Source organism: Neopsephotus bourkii, unplaced genomic scaffold, assembly GCF_033783945.1.
Source record: "Neopsephotus bourkii isolate Nb327-2 ecotype Australia unplaced genomic scaffold, CSIRO-AGI_Nbou_v1 NB_753, whole genome shotgun sequence".
Lineage (NCBI taxonomy): Eukaryota > Metazoa > Chordata > Aves > Psittaciformes > Psittacidae > Neopsephotus > Neopsephotus bourkii.
The window spans coordinates 2628135-2641360 of record NW_026901251.1 but is presented as its reverse complement, the minus strand read 5'-3'; the positions used below and the strand labels follow the sequence as shown (position 1 = coordinate 2641360).

The 13226-nt window shown below is 40.5% G+C and overlaps 1 protein-coding gene across 2 annotated transcripts in view; it reads right to left on the bottom strand.

Annotated features, from left to right (window-relative positions):
* Window positions 1-13226, bottom strand: part of KLHL14 (kelch like family member 14) — a 63073-nt gene that overhangs the window by 11380 nt on the left and 38467 nt on the right. For both annotated transcript variants that reach the window (XM_061354912.1, XM_061354911.1), the window contains exons 4-5: window positions 5214-5303; window positions 677-755 (exon numbers count right to left, since the gene is read on the bottom strand). In XM_061354912.1, coding sequence (XP_061210896.1) covers window positions 677-755; window positions 5214-5303 — 169 coding nt within the window. The remainder of the gene's footprint in view (window positions 1-676; window positions 756-5213; window positions 5304-13226) is intronic.

Sequence of the window (13226 nt, the reverse complement as noted above, 5' to 3'; positions counted from 1 at the left end):
TTGTAACTTTGGATCTTCTGCCTTTGAGGGTCTTACAAAACATTCATCGTTCAGTTCAGGTTCAGGGGACTTTTTTCCTGCCAGGGTAGGGTTTGGGCATCAGAGTTAAGTTTATGCCATCTTTACAGGCCACTGCTCAAGTCCACATGCACCTCTGCAGACTGATTTATATGCTCTAACTGACAGTAACTTCACTCAAAGACCACCTAGGATCAAGAGTCTTCTGACAAGGGAAGACATGTTCAGGAGAGCTTTTCATGGCTGGCGTGATGAAACAGGATGGAGTCAACATATAAAGGTTTCAGTTCCCTATAAGACATCTAACTATAATTACTGCTTGTTTACTGCAAACTCAGCATGACACTTCAGTCAGGGAACATGACAGGACACTATGGAGACTTCAGAAAAATCCTTCAGACCATATTCAGGCAACCAGTAATTGCACACAGTCCATGGTTATTTTGCATGAGTTAGCACTGCAGGGTTTGGCATCTGGAGTTTTGAACTTGGAAAGTTTAAAAAAATTAGGAGACAAATGGGATCCAACTGCATGCTGCAGTTTTATCTCAGTATTTTCAATGCTTCTGTAGGCCTCCTGATGCCCAGAACTAAGCCAAACTTCAGCTGCTCTTAGGATGATAAAACATATATTGAAAAACACATAGCAGGTTTTTACCTCTCTTGCATGGGTGGAAGTTGTATCCAGCTGTTAAACCTGGGATCGTATCGGCTAACAAAGTTTGTGCTGTGTTTCCCTGTAAAGATAGATTGACACTCAGCTGTTTGTTTCATGTATTTAACATCATGATTGTAATATATATTGCAGGTACTTTGCAAGTTGAAAGCTTTTATGAGGGGTTCCCCCTTTTACAACAATGTATGATTACACTATGTGTACAGTAATAATTCAACAAATGGGGCACTGCAAGGTTTGGGTTAGCAATTGATAGCAGTAAAAGGAGATAGAGATTATTCTTCCTCTCTGTAATAAGATCTTGAAAATGTGTATTTAAATTTACTTTTAGATGCTGTGCTACTTTCACAGCCACAATAAATCACAGCACTAAACAAAATCACTGCCCAAAAGAAGGCATCCCCATGGTGTTTCTATGACTAGAGTGTTTTGTGTCAGATAAAAAAAATCAAAGGGAGAACATGTGCTTTTCTTTCTCCTCACATCATTTTTATGTGGAAAATTGTAAAAAAGCATTGTGCAAATAACCAGGAGCTGCATAAGCCATCAGCATGGGGTATGCAGTGTTTGCACTAGATGGTTTATTCTACCATGTACTTTCAGTGTAAGTTAGAAGGAATTACACATGTGCATCCAAGGGGGAATACATTCTTAAGAGCTTTATTCCAAGTGTGTTAGCTAAAATATGAAACATGAGTAACACACACCAGCTAACTAGCTTATCTCTGCTGTCAAGCCTAAGAACTGTGTTCATGTCTTCACGATATTAAGATTTCACCTTATTTTACATGCAGATTGACATCAAAGCAAGAAAACTGAAGCAAGAGAGTGTATGGCAATTTCCTGTGACACCTGAGACTTCAACAGACAAGGATCTCGGAAACAGAAACCTTTGTTTATGTATGTGTGACTAAAAAATTGAATTAGAGGCTTCACAGACCAGCAGAATAACCTGACTGCATATGTCACAGTTCTATAAATGGTCACTGGGTATTCTACAAGGTGAATATTTTTGCATTGGACAAGCCTCTGTAGGATTGGCTCGCTTTGCTTGTTTCATTCCACACTTACTTCAGCATGTGTAAACAGACCATCAAGATTGTAGAGAAGAATAATGATACAGCTAGAATTTATATTCATAATAATTTAAGATCATGTTCTACAAGAAAACAGAGGAAGAAACCATGTTGACCACTCTGTCTGGAAGCAGACTCATTCTCTCGCTGTTACAAGCAAGTTCTACATGAGAAGGGTAAAGCAGAAGACTGATAAATAATGCAGCACTTCCCTTCAAATCCAGCGAGGTGCCTAATGAGGACCAAAGCCCTTTAGGCTGAGCATCACTCAAACACAAGACACAGGGGGAGATCCCTATATGCTAAGGGTAACTGGTCATTTTGCCACTGTGCTTAGTGAAGCGAGGCTTTGGGCTTGGTCCCTATCTGAATTCCTTTAGTCTAAACAGACAATTTACAGAGGCACCAAGAGCTATAGATTGAATAAATAGTAAAGCAGTAACAGCAGGTATCTAACTGGCTCAAGGTCTTACTATTCAGAACATTTATTAACCTGTTTCAAAAAGCAGGATTTCAAAGCAATGTAAGTACTGATCAAAAGTCTGGACTTCTAGCAGAGGTTTTATTGCTGCCATATTCACTACATCTTTCAGAGTTACTGGGGACGTCAGTGGCCACTGGTTGTATAGCAGCTTTTTAATTGCTGTGATACAAATCTATGATTTGGGGACCTTGGCCTCCTAACATAACATGTGTCATAAACATATTCACTACAAATACCATGTATGTAGAAGATCGTATAATGCAGGGTAGAAAGAGAAGGGTTCAGTGAGTCTACAGTGGGAAGTAACACAGGATATGGTTCTGGTCCCTTCATGGGAAAGGAGATGAAATCAAACTAGGACAGGCACAAAGAAGAGCTATTGTGGCGACAGGAAGATCAGAAAGTTTACCTTATGGCAGGAGACAAAGAACTTTGCTTGTTGCACCTAGGAAAACAAAAGCTGAAAGGGCATAGGAGCGTCATCTGTAATACATCAGAGGAACGAATCTCCAGCAGGGGAAACACTGTTAATCTAAAGGCCAACTTTGGCATGAGAACAAGGTGATTTAGACACTCAAAGAATATGTCTTACTGGAAATTAGAATAAGCCTCCCAGTCATTTAGAGCAACCGGATTCCATAACAGTTTTCCAATAGGAGTAGTGGGAGCTAAAAATTAATCTGCTTTTCGAATGTATCTTAGAATATTTACAAAATGGGGCCATATGATGCCTGTGATGGCAGGATCAGGACTCGATGACCTACGTAAGCCGTCTGGTGTAACTGGTCTGACTCCAGTTTAGCTTTGGAATTCAGTTTGAAAAAGAACTGTATCTATTCTTTTCCCTTGCTCACCAGTCAGGAGGTTACAGATGTTAGGAAGCACCTGTCAGAACACAGAAACTGTGACAAGTGATCAGCAATCAGCAGCAGCAAAACGGGATGACGGGACAAAAGGAGGTAGATCCTGCTCCCTGCTTTCTACAGGAAGGTCTTTGCAGCCATGCCAGAAGGTGATGGGCTCTGAAGGTTACGAAAGTTGGTCTTAAATCCATGCCTGTGTTCAGCAAGCTGCTCTCATCAGTGTTTACTCATGCGGCGATCCCTTGTGACTGGAAAGGCATAGCCACAGGAGGATGTGAAAAAGTGAGAAAAAATATCTCCCATGCTCTCTAGGTTGTCAAAAAGTCACAGGAGCAGCACGGAGGGGGCATGGACATTTCTCAGGGCCCATCCAGCTTCCCAAGAGTCTGCCGGTCTGACAGCTAAGGAAATGTATGGTGCTGCTTCCCCCATCTCAAGGATATTTCTTTCCACTGGAAAAACACCTGGCACATTCTCATTCAAACTGAAACCCTTGGAATGCTCTGGCAAAGCATTTCCAGCTAGGTCCATCTGAAGCCCCTTCTGTGTTATGAGGGTAACAGACAAGGGCCTTTACATAAATTCAAGCAGGTATGTGTGAGCAGTTCCCATGTAGCTGCATAATTAGAGCAAACCAGTTTCAAGAAAGAACTAGCCCAACAACAGAACAGGATTTATGATTTCAGGTTGACTTTTTGTGACAAGTAAGATCCATTTCTCAGAGTAAATTCATGAAGAGATCAGTATCAGCAATGCTCCGACCTCTATTATTCCTATCTTTTCTACAGAAAAATCACACACTGGTATTCACAGAACACGGAAGCTGTGTCTGCAACATCTTCAGCTCAGGAGCTGATCTGGGTGACCATCTCACGAACAGCTGTGCTTGACTCCTACCTCAGATGCAGAACATGTACTCCGTCTAATGTCTCTCCATCACCTTGTGACTCAGTTTCCACATCTTTAAATTGTGCGTAATTATACTTCTTTTATCCTTCGTGTGACATGGCTGTTTAATTATCAACTGCCTGGAACAACCTCTTATTATCTATATGCTTTCCACCAAGCCCCACCAAGCAGGGGCCCTCACTTGTTGGATGTAGCTGATGGTCCCAATAATAATTGTCATTAATGATACCATGCTATCTCCTGTTTAATATAAAGGCGATTCAACGATAGAACTAAAGGGCTCTTCTCCTTAGACACTTACGGATAATTTTAACTATACTGGAAATGTGCTTATAGGGTGGACTAGATTGTTTGTCTCAGGTTTTAGGAAGTGAACAGATGTAACAATTTTCTATAATTTGGTTTAGTGCAGATGCTGAAATGGGGCATTCACAATAAAATATATGCAGTATATGTAATTTCAGCTGGATCCTCTGGTGTTTTAAAGTAAAAATGTGTACCTGCAAGCTGTTTTATGGCTTCTCAGTCATAATTATCTCTGTTACACAGACTGCTACAACTACAACTCCTTCTTCGTGTGCAAGCTTTTTAACAATGTCTTGACAATTTTGTGAATTTTGCAAGGCATGGTATTCTCCTTTTGCTTTGCTCAGAAGCCTGTTAAATTGTTTAATTTCTCTTTGCAGTAAATTTATGAAGTAATCAAATCAAAGAAGGTAGCAGCAGATAATCTATATGAGAAGCTCTTGCACAAGACTAAAAAAAGGACCAGTTTAAGAATCTCAGAGTCTAGATAATTAACACATTAACAACTTGAGCTGCGAGTACCTTGTTTGACAATAGGAAAGAAGCATTCATCTACTGCAATTGCATTATTATATTATGACTAGAAGGAGACTGGAAATGAAGGTTAAAATTCTTAACAGCTGCTGCCTGGTGCATGCACTTGAAAGAGTCTGTTCTGCTGCCTGTGGCATTTCTCAAGGGGTGTGGGAGCTGATGAATGATGGAGATACTAATGCTAAAGTTACCACATATTTTTTACATTAATATCTAAAAGTAGCCTTTATTAGGTTCAACGATTAGGCTGAAGGTCCTCATCCCTTGCTTGTGACTACATCTGCTGACCTGACAGACAGACACAGGAAGGCAGATGCTGCCTCTGCCTTTCAATATTCTATACATACCATTAGGGTTCCATTGGTCTTCTCCTCCCAGCACGAACAAGAAGTTTTCCACTTCCACAACACAGTGATGGGCACTGTTGTATGGCATAACTGCAAGGAAAGCAAGAATTCTCTGTCAGCTCAGGGCACCGATTCCATCAAATATTTCCAAAGGTACAAAATACAACACTGAGATTACATCTGTATGAAATAACAAAGGAATGCATCACCCCAAGCATGTATGTCTGCTGACTTAGCAGCAGACAAAGCCACTTATTAGTAATCTTACGTTACTCAATCTTGCAAATACTTCAGGAAAAAAGCTGGAATTCTGGTCCCTCAGTGCCCTCCTTCCCCCACCCAAGTGCCATAAATGCTCTTCCAAAAACAACTTGAAAAAAAGGGTGAAGTTGACTGAAATTTCCCTGAAAATAAGCAGATGCTAGGAATCCTAGTAGGCTAGGAAACATTAAAAAAACCCTCAGCCCAGCTTTGTTCTGCTGTTAATGTTTCCAGAAGAAGAGTCAGTATGTTCAGTAGCTTTCTATTACACAGCAATGAACAAGCTGCATTTCCATACAGTTTTAAGTTTTTAAATTAAGGTCCTGCTGATTTAATGCCTTTTCCAAATGTATACGCTTAATTTCCTGTACAATGTCATTAGCAGCACAATCACACATTTTCTATTCATCTAATCAGGAAGCCCTTTGTTAACAAAGATCAAAACTGTGGCATTAGGTTTACAATATGTTTTTTGGAAAGGTGTCACAATTACTATGGACCAACTACAGTCACAACAATCCACTTTTTTTAAATTTACATTTCCCACTGCAAATGGACATAAAATAAGGACAAAAATAAGGACACAATATACACATATTATTGTGGTGTGCTATATGGCACTATTGTGATATTATGCAGTAAATGTAAACTTACACAGCATTAGTTATCATACCACATAGAGTAGTTTTGGCCCAGTGACACCAGTAGGAAAAATGATGTCCTTGTTCAGCTCATCATATGGGCACCTTAAATCTAGGTGAGGACAAATGGGGAGGTGATGTGCATGTACAGGCAGGGAACTTATTGCTTGACACGGATCAACAGAGCACTTAGGAAACCAGTGCAGTGGGAAATCAATATGACTCAGGGCCAGCTCTTACTCTGTGCTCTTTTGCCAATGCCAGAAAAAAAAAAGGAAAAAAGAGGCAGCCTATCTCACACTTGGATTATTTTGGGTGATATATCTCTCATTTCATTTGTTTTATTATCTTTTATTTTTCTCAGAATGCGGTTGTGCAGTATAGCATATGCAAATAATAATAAGAAGAAATACGCACAGCTTTGTTATTTAGGACATATTTTCTTAAAGATCAAGTGGGCTCATTTAAGCTTCTTACGGAAGTTTTTCCAAGGCAATGATGAATAAGTAAGGTATGTTTTTAGTTTCTGGTAAAGGTCGAATATCATTTTCATGGTGCTCTTACAAGTTATATGAGTGAAACAGTTCTTAAATTGGGTAGTCAGGTACAGTGAAAGTTCATTAATTGAGGTTATTTGCTACTAGTACACTTTATATAATTGGGAAGTAATCCTATACATAAGATTTAATACTACCTAGAGATTCCTACAGTGGGATGGAAGAATGAAAACATAACTTTTACTATCTTCTTAGTCCCCGTATCATATTTATCTCATTCTTTAACCGCAGACATCTTCCTATTTTAAAATGTCTCTCAAAACCCCAGCACTTTCCTTGGTTTGGGGATGCTTGTACTACACACTGAATTTCAGTCTTCCATGGGAAATTTGCTGTCTTCCTTAGATGCTTTTCGGAATCCCTTCTTTCTAGAAGAGACTCCCCATGATCAGTCTGCAGGGGTTTACCTAATCCAATGCCCTATTACGGTTTCCAGTTAGGTCCAAGCCTGTGGTTGTACCCTCAATCAGGCTCTTCTGCTGGTCAGTATGGAGAGATGTAGGCTTCATTAAAAGAAGTGGCTGCAGGCAGCACACACGCATATTTTTCATGTTGTGTTTTCATTTTTGCAAATTTGATTTTTTCCTTTTTGCAGGTACTTTTGTTTATTTATTCTCCATATTGACAAAAACAGGGCCAGTAGAGGAAGAAATTATATTTTAAGTTTTTCTGCAGTTCTCATGCATAGAAACTACGCAGTAAGGCTCCCACACTTACGATGATAATTAAACCTTGAAAACTAAGGGCTTAATCCTGTTTCCTACTTAACTTGATGGCAACACTCCCTCTGATACAGGTTTGGGCCCAGATGACTCAAACTACCATCCATAACTCACATGAAAGCTAAAGGGGAGCTTGCCTTGGAAAGGAAAGTAGTATTTGGGCTTCAGAAGGAAAGGTGTCTGCAGTAAAACACTGCACACCTTTACTATGACCTTTGTTTCTCACAGAGCTTTGGGAAAAACTCTGTTCCTGGTCTTATGAACATCCCCATGGGGCTGGAGGAAGCTGGGCAAACCAAGGAGGATGGAGTAACAGTGGGGACATCTAAGAGGGCATTTTGACACTGAAATTGTGACACCACCAACACTGCAGTCTTTTTCCTTCACCACTTCCAGGTCCCTCAGAATCCTGAGTTATACACAGAAATCAGAACTATGGGAATGAACAGGGGTTTTTTTTACCACTATAAACACCCCTTGAAAGCACCAGAAAACTTGTGCTTTGAAATGTTTCTTATGAACGCACACCCATAAAGGACCTAGCTTTTTGCAGATACAGTCAAAATTACATGGCAACAAGCATGCTAAATTTATTCTTCAGTAGGAACAATCTTCTCAAACTCACTGGGCTTGCCAGGGTATAACAGGAAGAATGTGACCCATCACACACTGTGGCCAGGATTTCATTAGTTTTATAGGAGCCTTTGTCTGCTATTTTGCTTTAATAATGTGAAAATCCCATCTTCTCATTTCTCTATTTCAACTCAGTGGAACACCTGCCTGCCCCACGAAAAGGGTATTTGAAGAGAAGTTTGTACGCCATGCTCAAGCACAGCCCGGTGTGAGTTTTTAGCGTGTCAGTCAGTGAGTTAGAGGGAAAGGGTAAGGAGAAGCTAATCAGGATGAAATGAGATTAAAGGCTGTCTAATTTTACAGCAACTGTGATCCATCAGCCACTGTGAAAGTGACAGTGGAAATGAATGATGGAGACAGACAGGTGGGGCTGTACATTTCACTGATTTATCCTCAAATGCACTGGGCCTTATTTTATTGAGTGAACATGACCGCATTTATCATGACTGTCATCTAAACCCACTTCCCTCCATTTAAAAAGGTCACTTTACTAGGAGGGAGTAGGATAGAGGCACTTTCAAAACAGATTTAAAATTTAATAACACATGTTTATAAAACCCTGGGCAAGAATTCTCAACTTTATTAAAGACTGATTTAAAACGAAGGAGAAAAGACTATTAAAAAGAGGAGAAAATGAAAACAAGCCATGGTCATCTGAGAAACGTGCTTATTTATCAAGGTGATGGGTGCCAGAGAATTACGTGAGATGGACAGGTATATACAGATTAGATGGAGTGAGCAGAAACCATCTTTTCTAAACCCCTGCCCCTCACACGCTTCCCAAAGCTTGGGAGTCCCATGGTTAACAAACTTATGCTTTCCTGGACCAAGAGCACAAATGAGTCCAAGCAGCTATACAGAAGGCAACAGCCCCACCAGTCCCCTTCTCGTGCAATTCATGTATGATTGGTAGCAGACCCTTAGTAAGGTGGGAGGTAATTTCTCATGTACAGATTTGTAACACGTAGTTTCTAGGTCAAAAATATATGGGTGATTTATACTTGAGAATGATCTGGAAGACAGTGGAGCCCAAGACTGCAGTTGTGTATGCTAAGAAATACTTCACAAACACCAGTGACATTGTGCAAAAGGTGACACTCTTGGATGTTCTTCAGATGCAAGTAGAAGACACAGCAGCACTCTGCACACCTGGATAACTGCCCCAAGCAAAAGCTTCTCATGTATCCCAAATCTTAGCTGAGGAAAGGCACCAGATAGTGTTCTGGGACCTACTTTCAAAAAGAGAGTGTACAGCTTATAGCCAAACGCTATACTCCCAACCATAATGCCTATGAGGTCACCCAGATGCAATGATGCTCCAAAGGCACCTCCAACTTTTGTATGGGGGTGACACCTAAAAAGCATGTGCTGTTTGTCTTACCCGGTTTTGCTTAGTTTCTGCCAAAAATTCCACATTTAGGAAACAGCATCTGGTTGTTCTCCATACATCAATCAAGGTGTCATCAGTTCCTCCTTCTCCTTACATCTTCTCTTGTCTATCATCACTTCAACACTAACTAGAGCAGAGAAGAAGGGGGAACAGGAATGGCATTTCTCAAGACAAGAGGAGGGATGAGCTCTGGTCCCAGGAGACCTAAAAGCTGTGATACAGACCATAGCTGTTCCTTGCTCTGCTTTCAGAACCTACTCTTGATTCTTCAAAGTTAAAAAAAAAAAAACAAACAACAACAACAACAAAAAAACACCAAAAAAAAAAAAAAAAACAAAAAAAAACCAGATTTTTCACTTCCCTGAACTGTTCAGCTGCTAGGGATACAGGAGGTACTTTAAGGAAAGCCAGGAAATCTTGTCCTCAGCTACCGCACAGCTTGAGCATAGCCCCTTAAAGACTCAGTATGCACCAAGAAGTCATGTTTATCATCTCTAATGACCTGTGCAGATGACACAAGAGATAAGTGCATTTCCAGAACCAGGATGTCATTATCAGAGGACATATGGAGTCAATAATGACCTTCCCCAATATTAACAGCCTCACCTGTTGGCTACATAATATTCAACTACTGCTATTTGAAAACTGGTTATTTCCACGGCTCTCCAGAGGGCAAAGTAATGTGAGAAGATGTCTCTTTCCAGTACAGAAGACACCTACAAACTCACTTCAGGAGACAGAGATTTGCTCATGGTAGAGATACAATATTAATTTAATTCCCAATGCCTTCTGCAAAATGCTGGCCAGATCACAGCTGGTCCAATTATTTCTTGAGAACAGAGTGTCAGATACTGTTCACCTTTCTTTGGTTCATACATCATTTGCAGGAAAACTATGCATTTATTACTGAATGCTACTTGTTCCTTCTCACCAAGGAGGTTATATAAATAAACGCTAGGATTCCTCTGTGAATTGTTCACTTCAATTGTTTGTTATTTAATAACTGTGGGGAAAGACTGACCACAGTTAGTATGAAATTCTTGCCTCAGTGAACACGGTGGGAGCTTTACCACTGACCTTAAAGGCAACAGGTTTTTCACCTACTGGCATTTTCTGCTCAAAAGATAATGAAACAAAGTCAAAAGAGAACAAGCAACAGTAGATGGCAAATACCTCTGATAACATTCCTAAGGCCAAACTGCACCCTGTCACCTCAAATTCAAGCAAATACATGTAAAATCTTTTTTCTAGTAACACACCAATGACAACCTTGAGTCTGAGCTCAACTCAGTGGGAAGCCTAGGACAAGCCAACAGCAGTGACCATAAGCAGAAAATCTTAACATGAAGTACTGTGCCTTGAAGTCACCTTTAACAAATAACTGATAAAGCCCTGATCCAGCTGTGCCACAGAGAACTCTATCAGCTCAGCTAGAAACTTCACAACCTCCTCATCGCCGTGCCAGTTTTGTGGCCACTCTGTCCAAACTGTCACAGGCAGGATGAGCACAGGGCAGCTGAATTCATCTAGGACACAGTCCCTACTTCAACTGAGGTAAGTAAAGGTAATACCACCCCAAACCTACCCTCTATTCAAGAAAACATAAGCACTAAGAAAGAGTTATCTGAGCAGACGAAAGTCCTTGTAAAAATTCACAACACAGTGAACGGTATTTCATATAATTAAGATATTTCATATGAATTATTTCACATTATGAATGTATTTCTTATTAATGAAAGTAACATTTTTTTCATTCAAATGTCAGGAGTTATTATTTTGACCCATTCTCTGGAATAACACCAGCCAGGCTTTTTCAATGTGGTTCCCAGTTTATTCGTTTTAATTGGCTGAATTTTTCCTATGTGAGCTCCTAAAGTAAGACACTTGAATTTATGCTGACACACCAGATGGGGCAAACATAACATCAGGAATAGGTGGCATGCTCAGCTCCCCCCTGAAATAAATTGTTTTAAAGCTACTTGGATGCAAGTTCTGAGTACAGACCTGTCTGCTTCCGTGGGTGAAATTCACCCTTTGGCAGAATAGTTTTTCAGTGACTGTTTGCAAGGACAAATTTTAGCTCTGTACTTTCAAAGGTAAAAGCACCCACTTGGATTTCATTTGAATAATAAAATAAAGCTATCTACTCAGATCAATGTTGTCTGAATAAAGTAGGAAAATAGTGCATTCCCACCTTAAAAACTGATTTTCCTGCACCAAAATCCTGCACCGTTGTGTCAGGAGACACTTATCCAACACTGTGATTCACACAATGTTAACCTCCGCAATGGCTGCTCCCCAGTAGAATATGCCATGTGCCTACTCAGCCCTGGACTTAAAGGTAGAGCCCAACATCCCAATATGACATCTCGTCACATTGTCACAGTCTCAGGATGAAACATTCATGTGTGACATTTCGCACAACAAAAACTCCTCATGGACCAAATGATGAATAGTCCCTGATGGGACAAAATCACAGCAGAGTTGCCAGAAAGCTCCAGAAAGAAATACTATTATGTCCCACTGGAGGCTTTCAGATCCTCCAAGATGTCAGCTCAAGGACATGTATTCCCTTGTCTAACAGTGCCACAGGATGGAAGATCCTGACTGGGAGTGGTGCATTAATGCCCAGCTGCTTGTGACCACTTGCATCTATCTGTGGCACCATTTCTACTTGACCTTGAGATGCATTTACTGTTTTCTCTCTCAGTCTCAGTACTTCCTACCCTGCTCTCCACAATAAACAAACATATCAATTAATCTACAGCAACCAAAAGGTTTTTTCTTCCCACTAAGTCTTGAAGTCATTCCAGAAGAAGAAAAATGGGACTTTCCATTTGGAAAACTACATGGAAGAGATATGTGCCCTTATTTCACCATATTACAACAGCGGTTTTGATGCACTTAAGTTAACTCGTAATAGATAAATTGAAACCTTCACTATGTATATTTAGACTTTTCCTTTTAAATACTTCAATATTCACAAACAAAAGGTTTCGTTCACAAGAGGACCCATCAAATACCTAAAGCACTAGACACAAAGAGGAAAAAACCTTAAGAAAGTTATTTCTTTCCCAGAAGAGATATAACTTGTATGGGTATCTGAAGAGAAGTTAAAAACACTAACATGCCTTACATTCAGCATGCTCAAGCACAGCCTGCAGAAGCAGGAAAAGTCCTACCTAGGCTGACTAAAAAACTCAGAAAAGCTCAGGAGCCCCTGTCACGGACAACATGAAGGCTCTGGGTTAATCTTTAATGAATAGGCCACTCAGACAACATACAGTCAGGGTGCTGAGGGCACCAACAGCACCCAGTGGCCCTGACCAACCAACCCCCAACACCACTTGCCCATGGGTGCAGGACCTGCATTTTAGCTCAGGCCTAGGCAGCCTGGATGGCGCCTGGATGGACCCTATGTAGGTAAGCTACAGCACATCTCCAGTCCTGTCTTTGGCCTTGTCTGCTGGATGGACTTTGGAACCATGTTGGGACCTGTCCTTGTGGACCCACCAGCCCCCCATGTCCTGACACATACCCATAGGTGGGAACGTTGCTGTCTGAGAGTACTGCAGCCTAGACCTTACTGATTCTGCATGTCCATACCAGCACCCTGGGAAAAAAAGGCACTTTAGAGATGCCCCAACAAAGCTTAACGTTCTCATTACCACCAAATCGGTCATTCCAAGTACCTGGAAATACATATCTTACTGTTGACAGTTTTTTACGATGGACAGAATTAAACTATATTTAATTAATATTGTTCTTGCTCAGGATAGACAATAACAGCACAATCTAAAATGTACTAA